The 19,455-nt window shown below is 41.9% G+C and overlaps 1 protein-coding gene and 1 long non-coding RNA gene across 19 annotated transcripts in view; one reads left to right on the top strand and one right to left on the bottom strand.

Annotated features, from left to right (window-relative positions):
* Positions 1 to 19,455, top strand: part of CTNND2 (catenin delta 2) — a 650,551-nt gene that overhangs the window by 358,118 nt on the left and 272,978 nt on the right. For 13 of the 18 annotated variants that reach the window (XM_071804465.1, XM_071804469.1, XM_071804472.1 and 10 more), the window contains one exon: positions 3,295 to 3,862. In XM_071804465.1, the coding sequence (XP_071660566.1) occupies positions 3,295 to 3,862 (568 nt within the window). The remainder of the gene's footprint in view (positions 1 to 3,294; positions 3,863 to 19,455) is intronic. The other 5 variants (XM_071804478.1, XM_071804466.1, XM_065830744.2 and 2 more) reach the window with 2 other exon arrangements.
* LOC139827202 (uncharacterized) lies at positions 1,941 to 3,261 on the bottom strand. Its single transcript, XR_011737520.1, has 2 exons — positions 2,295 to 3,261; positions 1,941 to 2,151 (listed from the first exon to the last, which is right to left on the bottom strand). It is a non-coding gene; the product is annotated as an uncharacterized lncRNA (long non-coding RNA).

Here is a 19,455-nt window from a genome sequence, read left to right as displayed (position 1 = left end):
TATATTGAATCCAAATAAGCAAATCACGCTCTATTTGTTTGGAATACCAGAAAAATTAAATATCTGAGTGTTAGAATAGATATTTACAGGGCTGTAGTAAGAAAGTCCTTTATTTTTTATCACATCTGCGAAATAGATTGATGCGGGAGGATATAACTACTGGGATGAAAATTCACTCTCAGTTTATTAGTTTAAATACAGTTTCATTATGAGGTTGACAACAATAATGGATACATGGAAAAATATGGGAAAAATACCATTGTATTTCATTCTTCCATATGAAGTATAATGACACATTGCATGAACAATGACATGTCTGTATGGTTGTCTTAAAGCAACCAACAGGGAGAAATTGGAATGCATTTTGCCTCTGAAAAGACAAGTGGAGAATGTGACTGTACACTTGGCCCTCTGAAAAAAAAACATAAGATTCCCACAGTAAATTTAAGACAGGTCTGAGATTAGTCACATCCTAGAAAATACTGCATGCTAATGTTTTCATTGCAATCTGTTCATCCAAAAGTTCTCTCCTTCATAAAGAGCAAATGCTTAGCTTTTTAGGAAGTGCTGTACACTGTGGTTTTAGTTAAGGATTTAATTCTTTTGTCCCACCACTACACAATCCCTAAAACAGACAATTGTGAAGTGGGAATTTTTTGTGCGTGTTTTTGAATTACTATTTGCAGAATGCCGGCAGCTTAATAGAGATTTATTAGGAGTATGGGATAATATTGATTTATTTGAAATGAATTTCTCCAAATCCTTGACACATCAAGCAATTTAGAAATAGATTAGAAAAAGAAATGTTGTATACATGTTGAAAGTGCTTGCCTAAAATCCTTATGATCAGTGACAAACTGTGTTAAGTTACCAGTGCCTTAGCAGTGTGTTGCAGAACACACTGGTAACATTGCAGAAGACTGTATTTTGGAACAATGTTGCTACTTATAAATAAATTATACTATTTGGACTGCAAAGTATCAAGTGATATCATGTAGCTGTTTCAAACAACCTTTCCTAACCTGTGAAATTTGCTCTGTCCTTGTTGTCTTAAATCTTGCCAGCCTGTTTTGTTTCATAAAAGTTGTTATCATACAGTTTAAACCTTGAAAATGAAAACTATACTCCAGTCAAATAATTATTGGACAGTCAGTTGCAGGTTAGCCCTTGTTTCCAGTTTAAAGCAGAGACGGTAAGTAGCGTGAAAGCAGCTTTAAAAATTTCATTGATGTTCCCAGAGTATGCTTTCCTGTTTTTTGTTAGGAGTTTCTCAAATGAGAAACTTGAGCTTGTTGACTGTTGATGAAAATTTCAAGACTCATACTTTATGCAGTGGAGTCTGTAACTCACGGCCACAATCAGAACAGTCCAACTCAACAGCAAGCAAGCTACTTACATCTGTGATCCCCTTGCCCACTGAGCTCTTACCGCAGAGAACAGTTGAAGGGAACTGTTTACATTACATTTATCTAAAAGGCTCCTTGGGGAGCAAAACATTCTGAAGCCAGTGAGGTTTGGGTCTGGCAGGACTCCCTTGAGATGCCTGAACGCTGCAAGTGCTGTTAGCTTCCACACTACCTCGACACGCTGGGAGCAAAGCACCAGAAGCAGCTCCTCCAAAGCCTTGCTTCTTGTCCATGTCAAGAAAAATACACATTCTTCCCCCAGATGCAAAGCATTTAAGATGAGAGGTGGGGCTCCAAAAGTAAAAAAAAAGGACAGAAAAATTCCCAGTGATTGCAGACCAGAAGTACACATCTGGCATTTGGAACCTCTTTCTTTGCTTTGATTAGTTTTATCTTGATCTCAGCTCCTGACCAAATCCTTTATAGAATATTGTGGTGAAAAGAAATCAAGTTTTATACCAGGAATGTGATGCTTTTGTTTACTTTTTTTTTTCTTCTTTCCTGGAGAATGCTACTAAAAAACCCACGATACTATTTTCATGTAAAGCAATGCTGCTGTCAGCATTCACCACACCTCTTGAATCTAGTCACAAAATTCATTATTTGCATTTTAAAGGCTTTTCTCGCTATGAAAATCAGTAGCCGAGAGGTGTGTGTGTTTGGGTGAAGCACTGGTCAGGCTGATTCAAACTGCACTGTCAGATCCCAGGATCTGGATTGCTTTCTGAGGTTTCAAGTAAATCCCCTGCATAAAGAGAAAAAAAAAAAAAAAAAAAAAAAAAAAAAAAAAAAAAAAAAAGTAGTATCTGAAACATGAGAGCGCTTTCCACCAAAGTGCTGAGCTCTCGCTCACGGTAGGGTGGAGTTATTAGAGGATTTTAATGTTACCAGATTCACAGATGATCTCTTGAGCCTAAGATCCCCGAGAAAAACGAGCATGCCTCTCATGTCTATGGGAGAGCTTCATCCTTTGCTGCTTCAGAAGCGGCTCAGGCACACAGTTGAAATTTCTAATAGGCAGCATCTGCCGAGGATTTTCGCTCGCTCTCTCCCCCGCCCTCCCCTGTCATTGGTTTTAAGGGGAACTTTGCGCTGTCCCGCCTGTTACCGGGGGGCCCCGAGGACGGCGAGGCTGGGCGGTGCGGGGCGCTCCCTCCCTCCCAGTGCAGATTCCCTGGGGAGGGCCCGGGCCCGGCAGCTCCTCCCGTGCTCTCCTACCCCTTGGTGCCCCGTCAATAAACAAGAGGCGACCGGCTGCAGTGCGGGTGACGTTTTCCCGTTCTGCTTCTTCAGGCGAGGATGGGGCTGAGGCGAGCGCCGCGCTTCTCCGGGCGGAGGGGCCGGTCGCTCCCTGTGGCCGCAGCAGGGAAAGCCGGGGGTGGTGTCAGCGGGCGCGGTGTTTTCTCGTGCGGACACCGATTGCTTTTCTATGAGAAAAGTTACCCGGTTAAAGCCCCTTCCGTGATTTCAACTGCTCTTTTCTAATGCATGCAGAATAAAACTTTTGGGGGCGGGGGGTATTTATTTATCTAAACTCGGGCTGATCTATGGCTGGTGTGAGGGTTGGCGTATGAATGCACTTCTGAGCAAGAGACCCCGTAGCAGTTCGCCCGACAGCCGGGTGCCGCCTTCAGCCGTGATGGGGAGTTTTGACGCCGCTCAGCCTGAGCCGACGGCCGCTTTTCTCTCAAAGGCTAGAAATGCTTTAGCAGATTAGCGAGTCCCTTAATCCCAGGGGCCGGCCTGGTTTAAGGTCAAAGAGTGGGCTGCGTGCGGCTGGGGGGCCCTCCGGCGAGCGAGCCCCCTCGCCCGGCCCCACGCAGGGCCGGGGGAGCCGGGCGTCCCCCGCCGCCGCCCCCGCTGACGCCTCTGCCTTTCCTTCCCGCAGCAGGGCCCGGGGAGCCGCGGCGCCCACCCGGGCGGCCCGGAGCCGCCGCCGCCGCCCGCCGCCCCGCAGCCGCGGGAGCCCTTCGCGCCCAGCCACGGCAGCGCCTTCCACCTGCCCGAGCCCCAGCACGCCGCCGCGCTCTACTACGCCAGCTCCACGCTGCCGGCGCAGCGGGTGAGCTCCCCGCTGCCCGCCCAGCCCGGCGGCTCCCCCACCAAGCTGCCGCGGGCCGGCTCCGCCGCCGAGGGCGCCGCCTACGCCACCGCGCAGCGCCTCTCCTCCCCGAAGCAGTCCCCCAGCCGCCTGGCCAAGTCCTACAGCACCAGCTCGCCCATCAACATCGTCGTCTCCTCGGCGGGACTGTCGCCGTCCCCTATCAGAGTGACCTCCCCGCCCACCGTCCAGTCTAACATTTCCTCCTCTCCTATCCACCAGTTAAGCTCCACCATCGGCACTTACGCCACCCTGTCGCCTACCAAGCGGCTGGTTCACGCTGCCGATCAGTACAGCAAGCACTCCCAGGAGCTGTACGCCACCGCCACCCTGCAGAGACCCGGCTCCCTCGCAGGTAAATCGCGGCCGACAACGCCTCGGGTCCGCGGCTGAGGGGCGGGTGAGGAGGGGTGCGCGGTGCCGCCGCGCCCGCGAAGGGTGGGTTGGCGTGGGGCGAGGGAGGAGGAAAGGCCCTCGGGCGGCAGCGTCCCGCCGAGTCTCCCGGCCGGTGTGGGGTGACAGGGCTGCCGGCCGAGGGAGAGGAAGGGGGTGGGGGGGGGAGTTGACAGAAACCCGGGTTGAGGGAATTGTGGCTTTCGTTCCGGCAGCGGCAGGTGGGGAGAGGCAGACTGGCTGCCTGCTGCTTTAAGAAAGTGTTTCACTCCTGGCTCATCCCTGTCCTCCCGCTGCTGGGCAGGTGTGCTTGGTGTCGGGAGGGTGCGGGGCTGCCTGTGCTGGGCGCTGAGCTCCTTGCTCTTACCCGCGGTTTGGGTGGGGAGTATGTTACTATGGTGAATCCCTTTTCTGCCGCGATCAAAAATTGTGAGCCTTTAGCAGAGAGTCGTTCTTCCCTGGATTTACAGGCAGGTCTGGGGTGTTTGATAAGTTTGGGGTTACTTAGCAGGAACTACGGGTGTATCAAGTTGGGCCGAGTAATAGGTTGCGGTTATTTGGCTCTGAGTATTCTTTAGGGAACAGGCTGCTACAGATCATTTAACGTCTCTGTAACCACAGACTTTGAACAGACCCTAGAAGTGAGACACTGGTGTGTTGTTCACTAAACCATCTCTGCTAAACTGAGCATCCTTCAGGGGTGTTTTTTTTGTGTTCTCAAAATTTCCAGTTTCATTGCTATAGTAACAGCTGCTATGCTCATATGTTCTCTTGTGTGACATAAATAGATCTGAAGATTAATAGGATACATAAAGAGGCTTGGCTGTGTTTATCAGGCAGGTACACAAGTTTCTTATTGGAGTTAAAATCTCTTCTCAACCCCCTTTCTCCTCTCACCCATCTCCCCTCCCCCACTCCAGCAGTTGTTGGCACCCTATATAATCACAGTATGTCTAAATACACAGATGAAATTAACTGGTAAGAAAACACAGCATTAGTGTATCTCCTTGTAAGAACTGTTTTTATTTTCCTATTTAAAAGGTGAGAATTTGAAAACTTTGTTTGTTTATGTCATGTGATTTTTGAAGTTCAGAATAAAAACATAGCATCACCAGATGATGCCAGAATTGAGATCTTAGGGCACTTACATCAATCCTGTTGTCAAATATTCAATCTAAAATTACAAAGTGTTTTATTTAGCAATTATATTAGCATAATTTCACCCCACTGCGGTTCAACATATGGTTGGCCACAGGTATTAAATAGTGCATTTGTAAAGCGGAAATGTAGGAATTATTATTTTAGGGAGTTTTGCAACTTCATGCTATAGCAAGAGTTGTTTGAGCCTAAATAGGCATGGAGGGAACTGTCAGCATCAAAGGAATAGAGGATAATTCAATTTAAAATATATATACCTGTGGATATGAACAACCAGCATTTTCCCTGATTTTTCGTTATCTTTGTTCTAGGATAGAAACCTTTGTGGAAGTTTCTAACAGGCACAGTCCATATTTCTCTTTATGTACTTTTAACATTGGAATTTGTATTGTACTGGGGCTTTTGTTTTGTTTTCAAAGAAGATATATTTTTTAGCATTGCAGTGTTAAACCTGTGATGGTTGTTTAATCAGAGCTTGTTCTGGAGGCCCATCATAATGGCTCTGAAGTACTACAGTGTTCAGGAAGCTGTTCATCCCACACTAGACCCAAGTTGCAGCATGGATTCGAACTTTCTTGGGCTTTTTGGCCAATAGTGGTTGTACAGGTACTCCTAATGGGGTTTTCTACTTTTATTTGAATAAAAGAAATTGGCATTCATTTTCTTGGATTGTTTTTAAATAAAAGCTTTTGATAAGACTTTTCCATCTTGTATAACAGAGGTACTTCCCTCCCTGCCTCTTTTTAGGACCCACTGTGAGGAGTGGCTTGTCACTGATTTAAGGCTTGGGTGAAAGAAAAGCTTATAGATACATGTATTTAGGAAATGACTGTTGTGTTTTTGTGTGGGTTTTAAGGGAGAGTGATTGACGATTTGAACTTGCCCTCACGTTTATAAAAATTGGTAAAACAACACTTTTACAAGTGTTGTGCCAATCATAACAAACATAACAAGTTTCTGAGTTACTGTTTCATAGGGATTTGCTTTTAAGTATTTGAAAAATCTCTGTGTCTTCCATTATAAGAAATGGAGAATCCTGTAACTAAAATAAGTATTAGTTGACAGACATGCAGAGATAATATTGCTACTAAAAAAAAACCAACCATAAAACATCAAAGTGGATGCAACAATGTGTTAGTAAATACTTCTTTTTTTCCACAGTGGTGACATGCCTTTCAAGTAGTCCTTGAAAGGAGATCTATCACATGACCCCATTCATTTACAAAAGTTTCCTCTTGTGTGCTCTGGCCCCTTTTATTTTCCATTACCATTCTGTAGCACCTTCCTCACAGCCTCCTCACTATCCCAGAGTTACACATTTGCTATCAGTGTTAAGTGCCCGACTAATCTCCTAGACTTTCACCAGATTCACTACAGTCAACAGACTACACAGAGGCTTAAAATTAATGTATTCTTTAGAATTAGCCAGGATCAGATGTTAGGGATACCGCTAAGGTAATCTTCATTTTTTCTCTATAGGCATTTTTGTTCAGAATGGGTTTGGTATTTGAGCTGTAAGTATATTCAACTGTATTATTTCAGGAGTTTTCCAGGCATTGTGTTAGAAATCAAACCCATTAGGAAGAAAAGCTAGCAACTGTATGTTGAAAAGCTAATATTCAGTAAATGAGGGTTTTTTTGCTTGTTGTGCACTACATCCAAAGACTGTTTGGTTGGTTTGGATTTTTTTGTATGTGTTTTTGTTTGTTGGTTTGGTTTCTTGTTTGTTTGCTTGCTTGGTGTTGTTGTTTGGTTGATTGGTTTTTGTTGGTTTGATTTGTCTTTTTTCTCTTCAAAAGAGGAGAAGGAGAGGTGGAGAATAGTTGTCACATTGCACTGATTGGTGGTTTACCTACTGTGATTAATGTGAAGTTTCATTGGGATGTATGTGTCATCACTGGGATGATGTTACTCAAAGTGATCTCTGGGAAGAAAAAATAATTATCTCTAGTAATTACTGGGGATCGAAATAATGCGTTTGTTTTAATTTTTTTGTGTGATATTAGAAATACATACTGGAGCTACCTAGTTCATGAATACTGCTGGGTCTCAGTATGCTAAACAAACCAAATGGTATCAGTATCAGGGTTAGATGTTTAAGAGAAGACCTTCAGATATGATCAGGTTTGTTTGTTTTCAAATTGTAATGGGAAATGTACAGTACAAACACAGATTGCCCAAAACTGAACCTGTGTAAGACTTAATAGAAGACAGATTTATATTAATTTCTTGCAAACTCGATTATGAAACAACTTGCAATTATAAAACCAGCAATTTTTAGACTGCATCATAAAATTAAAATAAGCTGTGCAACAGCATGCAATGACTCAGTTTTAACCGAGTAACCTTAGAAACATCTAAAGAAATGGGTTTTAGTCTAGTTATACTTGAACTGTTATCATTGCCAAGCGTGTGCGTGTATGGGTATGTGTGTATATAGTGGTTCTTGTGAGCACATACTTGCCATGTTTATTCCTAGTCTAGCTGCTTCATTGCCATGATCTGCCATTACAATTTTGGAAGTAGTTTCCTGATCTGCGCTGCTTCAAAGCCTAGCTGTTCAAGCAGTGATTTGAATCTATAAACCACGCTTTGTAAATACCTTCTTGCAGCCACCGCACCTGGACTGAGCTGCGGAATGCTGCTGGGAGCCAAACTCACCAAAGCAGCCCGTTTTGCCTGAAAGGAGGAGTGTGTAGGACAGCAGGCAGCAGAAACATGGGAAAACACTTTCAGGAGGCAGGTCAGTGCAAAGACACCCACTTTTCATGGTCCTCTGAAGCATCTCCTGCTGGCCAGAATCAGATAGATGGTACTAAGGGAGTAGTGGGTTTGCTTAGGAGCAAAAGGAGAAGAGGTGGTGAAAGGGTGTTGTTGAAGGAGTTTGTGCCTCAGGTTATGTGACAGGGAAGCAGTCCTTGTGTTACAGAGCCACTTCTGCCTCTTCATCCAGGCTTTGGGAAGACTAGGGACGCATAAGACAGTGGCAGGTAATTTTATGCCTTGCTTTATTACAAAAAAATAAAAAGAAAATAAATATGTTTGAAGACTACATCATGTTCAGCCAGCTGTACTAAAAGGTTAGGTTTAAGAAATGAGTGTTGGTGTGAATCACTTTGTATAATGCTAGCCGGAAAGAATATTATGCAGCTATTCTTCATGTAGTGGTGACATGTTCCACTGAAACAGGAGCTGCAGCATCCCTCAGCCCTGGTGCTGCTGCTGCTGAAAACTTCTGTGCTCAGTCTCATGTTTGCAAACAGAACCTTCTTTCAGATCACTGTAAAATCATAAAGTAAAAGAATTGGTCATTTCTGATGTAGGGCTGTTTGTATGCATGTGTAATATTAATACTAAAATAACATCGGCTTATAAAAATGTGGTGTGTGTTAATATATACAATATACTTTCCACTCTTTTATTGAGCGAAGAGTTCTAAGTGTACCAGGATTTTAACTGGTTCCTTTTGCTTCTTCCTCTGTCTTGTCTCACTCTTCTGCCTGTTTGCTGGGGGCTTTCCTTCACCCTTTCTCTTTCTGTATGCTTTTCATTACGTATGATATGTTGAACCCTGGTTTCCTGTTGAGATTTATGGCAGGACTGTTATTTGATGGTGAGTGTTGACATGTTTTAGTATTTTGATGTGCAATTATATAGGCAGAGAACAGATCAGCTTATGCAACTGTGTATGAGGTAACCGATATACATTACCACTAGCATGAGTTTAGATTTCCTTTCAGTTGCATGAAAACATTGGAGCATCTATACATCACTGGTTCATTGCCATCTTTAAAAAAAATGTTATCTGGTTAAGTGTTACAGTACTCCAGTTAATCATGTTGTACTATGTATTTGTGCTAGAATGGCTGCATTACTGCTTGTGAGCATACATGTGCTCATCCCCTTTTTTCATACCTCTGCATGAGGGAGAAATAAATTTTAGCAGAGTTACATTGCATTAAAATCAATGTTAGTGCTAACCTGAGTTAAAAGTAGCTCTGAGTGACTTAAACTGTATGCAAGTATTCTTTTTAGACTGCATCAAAGACAAGTTCCTACCAACATTTGCAAATGCAGGCAATATGTCACCACATGCACCATCATTCAGCTTCTGAGCAGGGCATTATAGATAAGGAAGGTACAAGTAAAGTGTTTACCCACAGCCAAAATGGACCTACCTCATCCCATAATTAAAAGTTCTTTAGGCCTTAAAATCCTCACCTGAGACATAGGGCTGAGCTAATAAAACAGTCTAGATGGGAAGTGCAGTTGTAATTATTTGGACAAGTAAGGAAGGAAAATCTTTGGATTTTTTGGCTTTAAGATAAGCTGTGAGACGTGGACTATCAATATGATTGATCAGAACGAAAAGGGCACTCGGTTGTTTCCCTTAACTTTTTTTTTCTTCTGCTTTTTACAGAATCCTGTATTTCTTCTATAGGGAGAACAAAATTGCTTTGTTAATTTTAACCAAATTTTTTTTTGTACTTTGTTTTTGTTTTGTTTTGTTTTATTCATTTTTCCTTGTTTGTTTTGGCTAGAAAATTCCTTTATCTGCTGTCAGAACCTTTACACGTGAGAACACTGTTAGTGCCCTTTTGTTCTGGGAGAGACATTGCAGTCCTAGGATTGTTTTTCTTTTTCTCCTTCTACTTTTGTTTGTTTCAAGACACTTTCTTCTTTGACGTATTCACTAATATTTCAGATATTAGTCAGCGACTTATAATTTGCTGTCTTTCTGCTACTGAGTTATTTGTTAGAAGTGCTGGTGTTGGTCTTGGAACTGATACAAATACACAGCTCGATGTTCACTTTTCTTTGCCACTAGTTCTACTGCCACCTATTCTTTCAGTGATACTTTTGTTATTAATTGTTACAACTGACACATTTACAATGGTGCTCAATTCCAACTTGTACAAGGTATCCAAAATGGCTGGTCTATAGCAATTAAGCAGAAGGAGTAAGATGGTTCCTTGAAGTATCATATTATTACCATGAATTTTGTTCCTGCCTCTTTCAAATCTAGTTTACATGAAATTATTTTGCTTGTAGGAGAGGGATAATTGATGGGGAGCCAAATACAGAGGTCCCGTGTATATGGATATGTCTTTGAGCAAATGAACTTGAGCTTTGACCTCCTGTGTAAGCAAACACTACAAATATGTCTAAACTTGTATCCTGATCTTGAACCGACCATCACTTTTCCCTTTGCTTCCCGCTCTTGATATCGGAAATCATTTGACTGATCTTCCCAGTGGTCTTTCAGACAGATGAGAAATCAAATAGTGTTGCAAAGTAACAAGCCCTTAGGCGGAGAAAACCAGTTGACAGCATCGCTGAAAATAGATTCAACTGGTGTGAAGCTGCAAGTAGTTTGACTGTGGGGAAACTGAGTGGCAGGGGCTGATTCTGGGCTTTCAGGTGAGTGTAACACGGAAGAGGCTTCTGATCAGCAGTGAAGCCTGTGCTGGTCTTTGTAACCATACAACCTAGCATGCAGTTTCTGGCCTCTGGTCCTGAACTTTAGGAGTGTGGTTAGAAGGCCAGGGTTCAAATGCAAGCCACTGGAAGGAATTTCTTAAGCATCAGAGCAGAGTTTAAAAAGTCTTATATACATACTGAAAAGAAGTATGAAAAGGAGCTGAAGTTGAAACTGGCAAAAAGCCAGCAGATGAGAGCTGGTTATCTGTAGCAGAAAAACGCATAATCCAAGGATGTGGAAAACTTCTGTTGATTTTTCTTGGCTACTGAAATCCCATAAAATATATGAAGTCAAATATCAGCATTTTGGAAACCTGACTTTTTGGAACTTTTGTTTAGAGCAATGAAAATACATTAGCCACTGTTTGCACTAGGTAACCTTTTCTTGATTATGTTCCTCTGTATTATTTTTGGTAGGTGAGATTACAGGAAGTGCTTGGGGGTGTATGGACTATGATCTGTCCAGACTTTTGGGTCTTAAGGGTATGCTGGAGAGGCTGAGTCTTGTCTGTCCCTGTTATAACCCTTTGACCCTTAGGTCTGAATGGTGTCTTCACATGTCTGTTGTCCTCTTCATCTGCCAGGAACATGATTCTGGGTCCCCCCAAAAGTCTTTGGCCTTGGACTCAATTGTTCAGAGCAGAAGGGAGTGCCATTGTATGGGGTAGGGAGTGTTAGGCAAGGGGAAGGTCTCCTTCAACTTGTATTTCTGATACTCGGGCTTTTGTGGCATCAGTGGAAATATTTGCTTGTACTGTAGAATCTAAATTGGTGTGTGACTGTATATTGCTTGTACAGGCTGAGAGAGTTGGGGTTGCTCAGCTTGGAGAAGGGAAGGCTCCAGGAAGACCTTATTGCAGCCTTTCAGTACTTAAAAGGCGCCTGTAAGAAAGATGGGGACAGACTTTTTAGCAGGGCCTATTATGACAGACAAGGGATAATGGTTTTAAACTAAAGGAGGAGAAATTCAGGCTAGGTACGAGGAAGAAATTTTTTTACAATGAGGGTGGTGAAACACTGGCCCAGGTTGCCCAGAGAGGTGGTAAATTCCCCATCCCTGGAGACATTCCAGGCCAGGCTGGCCAGGGCTCTGAGCAACCTGATCTAGTTGAAGATATGCCTGCTCCTTGCAGGGGGCTGGACTAGATGAGCTTTGAAGGTCCCTTCCAACCCAAACTATTCTATGATTCTGTGATTCTACACTGAGCCAAGAGGGCACATGTGGAAGTTGTAGTTTCCTCCAGGTCTGAAATCCTATTGTGAGGTCTTATGCAATAGCTTGAAAGTGTTTGTCGTGGAAGTCTGAAAAAATAGTGACAAAAATCCTTAGTCACTCCTCCTCCCCAGGTATTTAAAGGAAGTGAGAATATGCCTTTCACTTTTACTGTGGTGGTAAACTTCATCCTTTCCAGTTGCTGTGGCACACAGACCATTTGCAGTAGACAAAGTAGCTGAGATCTAGTAGCTCAGTACAGAGCTAATCAGTAATCTAGGCATTCATTTATTGGGATATTTAGAAATTTTTTGGTTATTGTGTGCACACCAACTTTAAAGCAGTGCAGGTGCCTTCTGATCAAGAGTAAAGTGGTGAACTATGGCGGGAAGAAGGTTGGAATCTGTGGAGTTGAGGAAGGCTCCCTTTATCCAAGGCCAAAACTTGAGTGGGGAGGTGCCCATGGCTGCCCATGCTGAGATGCAAAGTCCTCACTGGTGAAATACATTAGCCACTGGTGGTGGCTGCCAGAAACTACACTGGACCAAATTCTCTCTATGACCAATTATTGGAGATAAATGAGGCAATTTTACTGTAATCGTAGGGTCAAACTTGAAGATCACCTAGATATGGACCAGAACAGACAGAATACTTTTTGGTTTTAATAAAAGTGTTATTATGGAGGGCAGAGAGATATTGTCTTAATGATAATGAATTCATGGAACTGTGTATTATCATAAGTGGGTAGAAGCAAAAGTCAGAATTTAATATGCTAAAATGAGAAGGACCAAGTGATGACTAATCTTACAATTATAAGGCATGGCATATGAAGCTCCCAGTTGGATGACATAGTTTTTTAATAAGTACATCAAATTGCAACTCAGTGTGTAAGTAGAAAAGTGCCATATTAGTCTGGATACAAATGGTCTTAAATCTCAGACAACCCTCGCTTTCCTGAGGAAATTTTTGCATATGCTTTTCTGTATTTCTCTCTTTTTCTGTCTGTATCTTGCCTTATGGTCCCTTACCCTCTCCCTCCAACCCAGGTGTGAGCCATCCCTTTTATCAGATAGCCCACTGTGCTGCTCTCAGGCAGTAAAACATTTTGATCATAGGACTAAAGCTGTCCCTGGGTTGAAGGAGTGTTGCCTGGGACGAAAACAAGGGTGGAGAAGGAGCTGTGGCCCTCTGATACTGGTGCAGACTTTCTGCGACTGGAGAGCAAAAGGACTTCTCTCCATGGGGTCCTTTCCCATCCCCACCATCCCAGAACATCCCAGTTCAGCTGAGATCATGTTTACATTTACTCACCAAAAGGTGCCATAAGCTCTTCAAAAGCTTTGTATCAAAGTCCTAGGAGTGTGATCTGTAATGGAGAGTGAGTTGGACTCCCTCAGATATTTTAGGGAGGGGAGAGGGAAAGAAGGTGAAGGGAGAAAAGGCAAAAGCCCTGTGCATGTTTGAGGTTAATATGCCCTAAAGAAAGAGAGGACTGAGTAAAAGAAAAATTGCAGAGCCGCTAATCGCAGTGCTTTGTTGGGCTTTATAACAAAAGCTGACATAAAGTATAATGCAAGACGTGAAGGTGGTAAATGGTTAATGGGATAATTTGCAAAATAAGTTCACCAAAACCAGATTGTGCTGCAATAACCTGCTTACTGACCTTTTTTTAGATTATGTGTGGTGTCCTTCTGTTTCCTGTCAGAGCCCTGGACACAGATTTTCTGTAGTACCATTTGGAAAATGTTTAGTTAAGCTGGAGAAGATGGATATTCTTGCAAGAGTGTAGTTGGGCAAGGACCTGGGTAAAGGAGCATTGTCAGTTTGTCATTTTGAAAATCAAATTAATGGAAATGAAGGATGTTACTAATAAAGTCCCAGAAGGAGAACTCTTTTGGCCACTAGAAAAATACTTTTTCATCTTATTATCTCAATACAACCCCCTGAAATATGCCAAGGAAACTGATAGGGGAATATTAAGAGGCATTTTCTGAAGAAAGATAAATCCTGTGTAGAGAGTGTTTCGCAGATCAGTGTGAAAGAATAGAATTGGAGCCAAGCTAATAGTGCACCTAATAGCTAGTTACAAATTAGGGGTCTTTGACTGAAAACAAGAGTAGGAAAAGACCTAGCTGACCTGCTTGACTACAATACATCTCAGGAACATAATAGAATCATAATAGAATATTTCATGGCCTTATCACACAACAAGCAAAAATGAGAGTTATGAATGGTTACAATTTCATCTGGTGAACTGTATACAACTGTGACCCTCTGTGGGCAAGGGAGACTGTTTCCAGCCCTTTTCTCTTCTGAACTGATCTGCCTGGATGATCAAGAAATTCAGCTGTCTGTTGTTTGCAGACCTGACTTAGTGTGTTTCCTTCTTAATGGAGGAAGGACTGCTGGCTTATGTAGCTGCTGTTAGTAAATGGAGGTTATACATCAAGAATGCTGAATCCTGGTAAGAGGGAGTAATTTGATGAAGGTTTTTCTAGCCTTTTTTCAGAGACGGCTTTTAGGAAGAGGCAGAATAGTAGCGTCTGAGCAAGGAGGGAGTGAGGGCAAAAGGTATTACCAAGCAAATGGCTTGATTTCACCAACAGGCTTTGCTTTTACGGCTTTGGCTAACCAGCCATGATGCTTCTGGCTTGTATGGAGGATCTTTGTGGCAACTAAAACTCTTCAGTTTTCTCTCAAAGAATTACAACTGGTAGTCATGTTGAAGATAAAGGGACTCTTGAGCCATGATTGCACTTCCTCTGGTCTTTGACCCACCTTCAAAGTTTTCAAGGCTTATGCATCAAAGTTTTGCATTTCTTTCAGTCTGAAGTTGGAGTTCTTGTCTAGTCTGTGTCATTCTTGTTTGTGTTGTACCTTGAGCTGCTTTTGGCAAGAATCTGAAACTGAATGTAACTGAGCAGTCTCCTCCAAAGTGATCCAGTTTGTATCCTGCCCTGCTTAAGATCCTATGTTGAGAGTCTGAGAATCTGAGGATTAACTGCCTTAGCCAAGAATTGCTTTTTCTCTGAAGTTTATCAAGATTGTGATGGATTGCATGTCACTGCTTTTCTCAGTCCACAGTAGGTTTCAGGCTGCTTTTGTAAAATCAGGCAAAACTTGATGCAAATGTTTTCAGTTGGCCCCTCAGTTCAGGAAGGACAGGGAACTGCTTGAGAGAGTCCAGCACGGAGTCACGAAGATGATTAAGGGAGTGAAGCATCTCCCTTGTGAGGAAAGGCTGAGAGACCTGGGTCTTTTTATCTTGGAGGAGACTGAGGGCGACCTCATTAATGTTTATAAATATGTAAAGAGTGAGTGTCATGAGGATGGAGCCAGGCAAACTACTGTGAACACATTTTTTACATTTCTTATCTTAGGTCTGCTTTTCTATCGCCGGTGACCTTCTGTCACCATTTGTCTCTTGCAGCATTTGCCATGGCCATTTCTTTTTAGTATGGACACTCTGCTTGAGTGATAGGACTCTTTCAGCTTACGGTCCTTTCCTTGTTGTGCTTTTCAGGGATAATCTGAATTTGTGAGATTATGGCACATTGCAAAGTCAGTCGTGCTGGGTTTGTGTTGTGTGTTCTGTTGGGTTTTGTTTGTTTATTTGTTTGTTTGTTTTTGGTGGGCTTTTTGGTGTCCTTTTTTTCTTTAAATAAGTTCATGGGGAAAAAAGCTGTAGCCATCAATTTCTTTTTTCGCTTGCTGCTTATTATGGAATGATGTATGTAAGATATTTTTCTGAATTTTCAGAGAATAAATACTAAATGCTTGCTATTGTGTCATTGCTGTATTAGGAAGCATAATGAATTAAAAGAGAAAACTTTGTTTTATGGGATACAATCTGTACGATGATTACTTCAGCATAAACTTTGCTTAAGTCTTAAAGTTCTTCACGATCTTGGTGTTAGCAGTATTCCTGTCTTTGTACATTCAGCATTTCTTGTATTTATTTTATTTAGAACAAACCTGCTAGAATTGCTCTAGATGATAATGATTTTAATAATAGGAGATTATTTTCAGTGTCTTAGCAGGGGTCTTGGTGTATGCGTGATGGGAACAACCTAAAACCTACTTGAATAATACCATGACAATCTGTTGAACAAAAAGCCCTAATTGTAAAAGTGGATAATTGCTGGTCTAAACTTTTTTACAGATGTAACTAAATTCTTTAGTTCAATTGCATTTGTATTGATTATGTATACATTTATAAAAGCTCCATGTTTTCACTCTCATATTTTAAATGTAATAATTCTCAAATGGATAATGAAAACTTTTTGAGTAATATAGTATGTTACAGAATATCCAAAGAGATCTTCCCTTTCTTGAATGTGGAATTAAAGGAAGACAAAGATAATAAACCCCCCTTTTTTCCCCTGGATTGTCACAGAGTTATACCTCAGATCCTTCTGAATCTAGAAACCAGGGATTGCAAGCAAATGCTCACTTAGAGAGCAGTGTAGCGGAAAGGGACCTGGGGGTCCTGGTGGACAACAGAATTACCATGAGCCAGCACTGTGCCCTTGTGGCCAGGAAGACCAATGGCATCCTCGGGTGTATTACAAGGAGGGTGGTTAGTAGATAGAGAGACGTCCTCCTTCCCCTCTACTCCGCCCTGGTGAGACCCCATCTGGAATATTGTGTCCAGTTCTGGGCCCCTCAGTTCAAGAAGGACAGGGAACTGCTGGAGAGAGTCCAGCGCAGGGCAACAAAGATGATTAAGGGAGTGGAGCATCTCCCTTATGAGGAAAGGCTGAGGGAGCTGGGTCTCTTTAGTTTGGAGAAGAAGAGACTGAGGGGTGACCTCATTCATGTTTATAAATATGTAAAGGGTGAGTGCCATGAGGATGGAGCCAGGCTCTTCTCGGTGGTAAACAATGATAGGACAAGGGGTAATGGGATCAAGCTGGAACACGAGAGGTTCCACTTAAATTTGAGAAAGAACAACTTCTCAGTGAGGGTGACAGAGCACTGGAATAGGCTGCCCAGGGAGGTTGTGGAGTCTCCTTCCCTGGAGACATTCAAAACCTGCCTGGACATGTTCCTGTGCGACCTCACCTAGGCATTTCTGCTCCAGCAGGGGGATTGGACTACATGATCTTTTGAGGTCCCTTCCAATCCCAAACATACTGTGATACTGTGATAAAGCCGCTGGGAGGAGAAAGTGTTTAATATTCTATCAAAGATGACATTACATAAAAGAACAAATGCTATCTGATGCTTTTCTCCATTCTCTCAGTGAAAAGCAAGTTTGAGTACAAAGTGTTACAGATAAAATCTCCAAAAGTTAATATTGTTCACACGTCTAATAATATGCAATCCCATTGTAAAAGGTATTACAAAAGATAAGTTGCAGACACTCTTCTGTAAGCAATCCCCAGATGAAGAATCTTGGATTTCAACTGCATGTATCAGAGACTGGAACACAGATTTGCAAAAGGAGCATGCACGATATTAATCATAAATTAATACTTTTTAAAACATGTACACATGGTTAGGATTCGTTTGAAGCATCTATTTGCATTTCCCCGGTTAGCCGGAAAACCACCTGTTGGAACTGTGAACTCCCAGGAATGGCAGTACAATTAGATCAAAAACTCAAGTTGCCCAGTAAAAGCCAAAACCGATTGAGGGATACTGTAGCAGGACAGACTTGACACTTACTACCCAAGTGAGTTTTGTGTTTCTGGTGTTACTCTTTTCACATTGTTACAAAGCAAATGTTTTCCATTTTGGAACCACTGTTCCCCAAAGAATGTTCTTTACAATTTTTCTCTGCCAACATGGAGACTTTCACTTCTAGTTGGAGTTGAGCTCCAGATATTCTTTCTGTTCCCTGTGCAGGGAAGATTTGCTAGGGAAAGGTTTTCCTCTTTGCCCTGCAACAGAGGTGCTGTGAGAACTGGCTCCATTTAAGGTTGACTGACCTGATGCTTGGTTTGGGGGAAGGGTTGTGACTTGCTGGGTTTTCTAGATACTCTGCTTTTCCATGGTGTTAAACATTGTCAGAAAGTGAAGTTTTCAGTGGCAGGCATCAGCAAAATAGTGCCTGATTTGCTTTGTTGGAGGTAAGTCACTTGGGCTGCTGGAAGCGGTCTCCAGCCCTACAAGTATTTCTGGGGTTCCAGATGTTTGGTCTACACTGTTTCTTAGCAGACAGGAGTGGGGTCCCTGCGTGTGCCTTTGAATAGGTTGTTCCTAGGGAAGGAAGACCTAGCTTTGGGGAATTAAACATGTGCTGTTCTTCTTTTTGATTTGCAGTCCTTGTCAGAAAAGTGTTAGCTGTAGGGTTTTGCAAAATATGCCATAGAGATTTTATTTGTTTGTTTGTTTATGCTTGTTTTGTTTTCTGGATATTTACTTCTGGGGCATGTCTCACCAAATGCATTAGTATTTCTGTTCCTTTACTCACTGAGTTGAATGTATTGCCACAGTACCTGTTTTAGCATAAAGCCCATGTTACAACAGAAGGTTTTACAGTTCAAAATATGAAAAAATAAACTTTGTGAAGATAGAAATGTTTAGCAAAATTTCAAAGGAGATCTCTTCTGCTACAAAGGGTTGATACTATTTTCAATTGTTGTGAAACCACGTTGAACTATCCAAACAGCAGATGCACAAACGCTTGACATTGTTGCTTAGTAACATCATCCTATTGCTGAGGCAGTCAACCCTCAGTCAAAGTGGTTAGTGAGCAGAAAAGTTAGAAACAGTGATTCGTATTGTTGGATAGGACTATCTGTTCCCATTTGTGCATAGATTTCTCTCCCCTTTTTTTGTAAAATTGTCAGGGTTGAGGGGAAGGGAAGAGGCAGATGTTAAGAGCAGGGGAGAAGAAAAAAAAGAGAGCCAAGGTGATCAGTCAGTTAATATTTAAAAAAAATATATCGTTTTCTGTCTTGCTGAGGGCAAGTTGTTGTTGCTGTATGGTAGTGATTGGTTTAGGGGAATTTTTGCTTTTCATTCTTTCTTCAGTGACAGTTCCCTAGATCAGAAATGAAATGGGAATTATCTCCCTGAACTTGTCTGTCACATTTAATCTGCTGTTTCTTCCTGGCTATCTTTGCCTCTTATCTCTTTGCTCCCAGTCACATTTCTCTTCTTCCACTAACCATTTATTTTGGATAAAATGTTTTAAGCGGGTGAGTGCTTTTCAACAGAATGAGGACAGCAGCAGAAAAAACAAAATGGTTGTGAAGAAACACAAATGTATACTGTGGGTTTGTTTTCTTTTTTCTTAGATTTGTGGAGTTAAAATAACCAATACAGTACTTTGCAGTAAAGATACATTGCATGATTAAAAAGTAAACATATATATATATTAAAAAAAAGCTTTTTTTTTCCTTTTAAATATACTTAAGATCTTAATTAATTTCAATATTTGGTTAAAAACTAGTTCAAGTGGGATAAAATTTATCCTGAAGTTTCTTACAAGACATAGTGAGCTTTATGAAATGATTTTTAAAATTTATTTGGGGCTTGCTTATTACACTTTAAAAAGTGTAATCCTTTTAATTTATTGTTTATTTGTATCCCACCCACCCCCCCTTTATTTTTAGCACTGTTGTGAAAAGTGCTAACCCTGGGTCAGAGCCTGGTTTTGCAGTGTCCCTTAAGCAGCCAAAGACAATCTGTTTTGTGGAGAGTTTCCTAAGATACTTAATCTGGTTACTGGACAAATTATGTCTGGGAAAGTT

Source organism: Patagioenas fasciata, chromosome 2 (genome assembly GCF_037038585.1).
Source record: "Patagioenas fasciata isolate bPatFas1 chromosome 2, bPatFas1.hap1, whole genome shotgun sequence".
Lineage (NCBI taxonomy): Eukaryota > Metazoa > Chordata > Aves > Columbiformes > Columbidae > Patagioenas > Patagioenas fasciata.
Note: the sequence above shows the minus strand (reverse complement) of the source record. Positions and strands in the feature narration are given on the sequence as shown.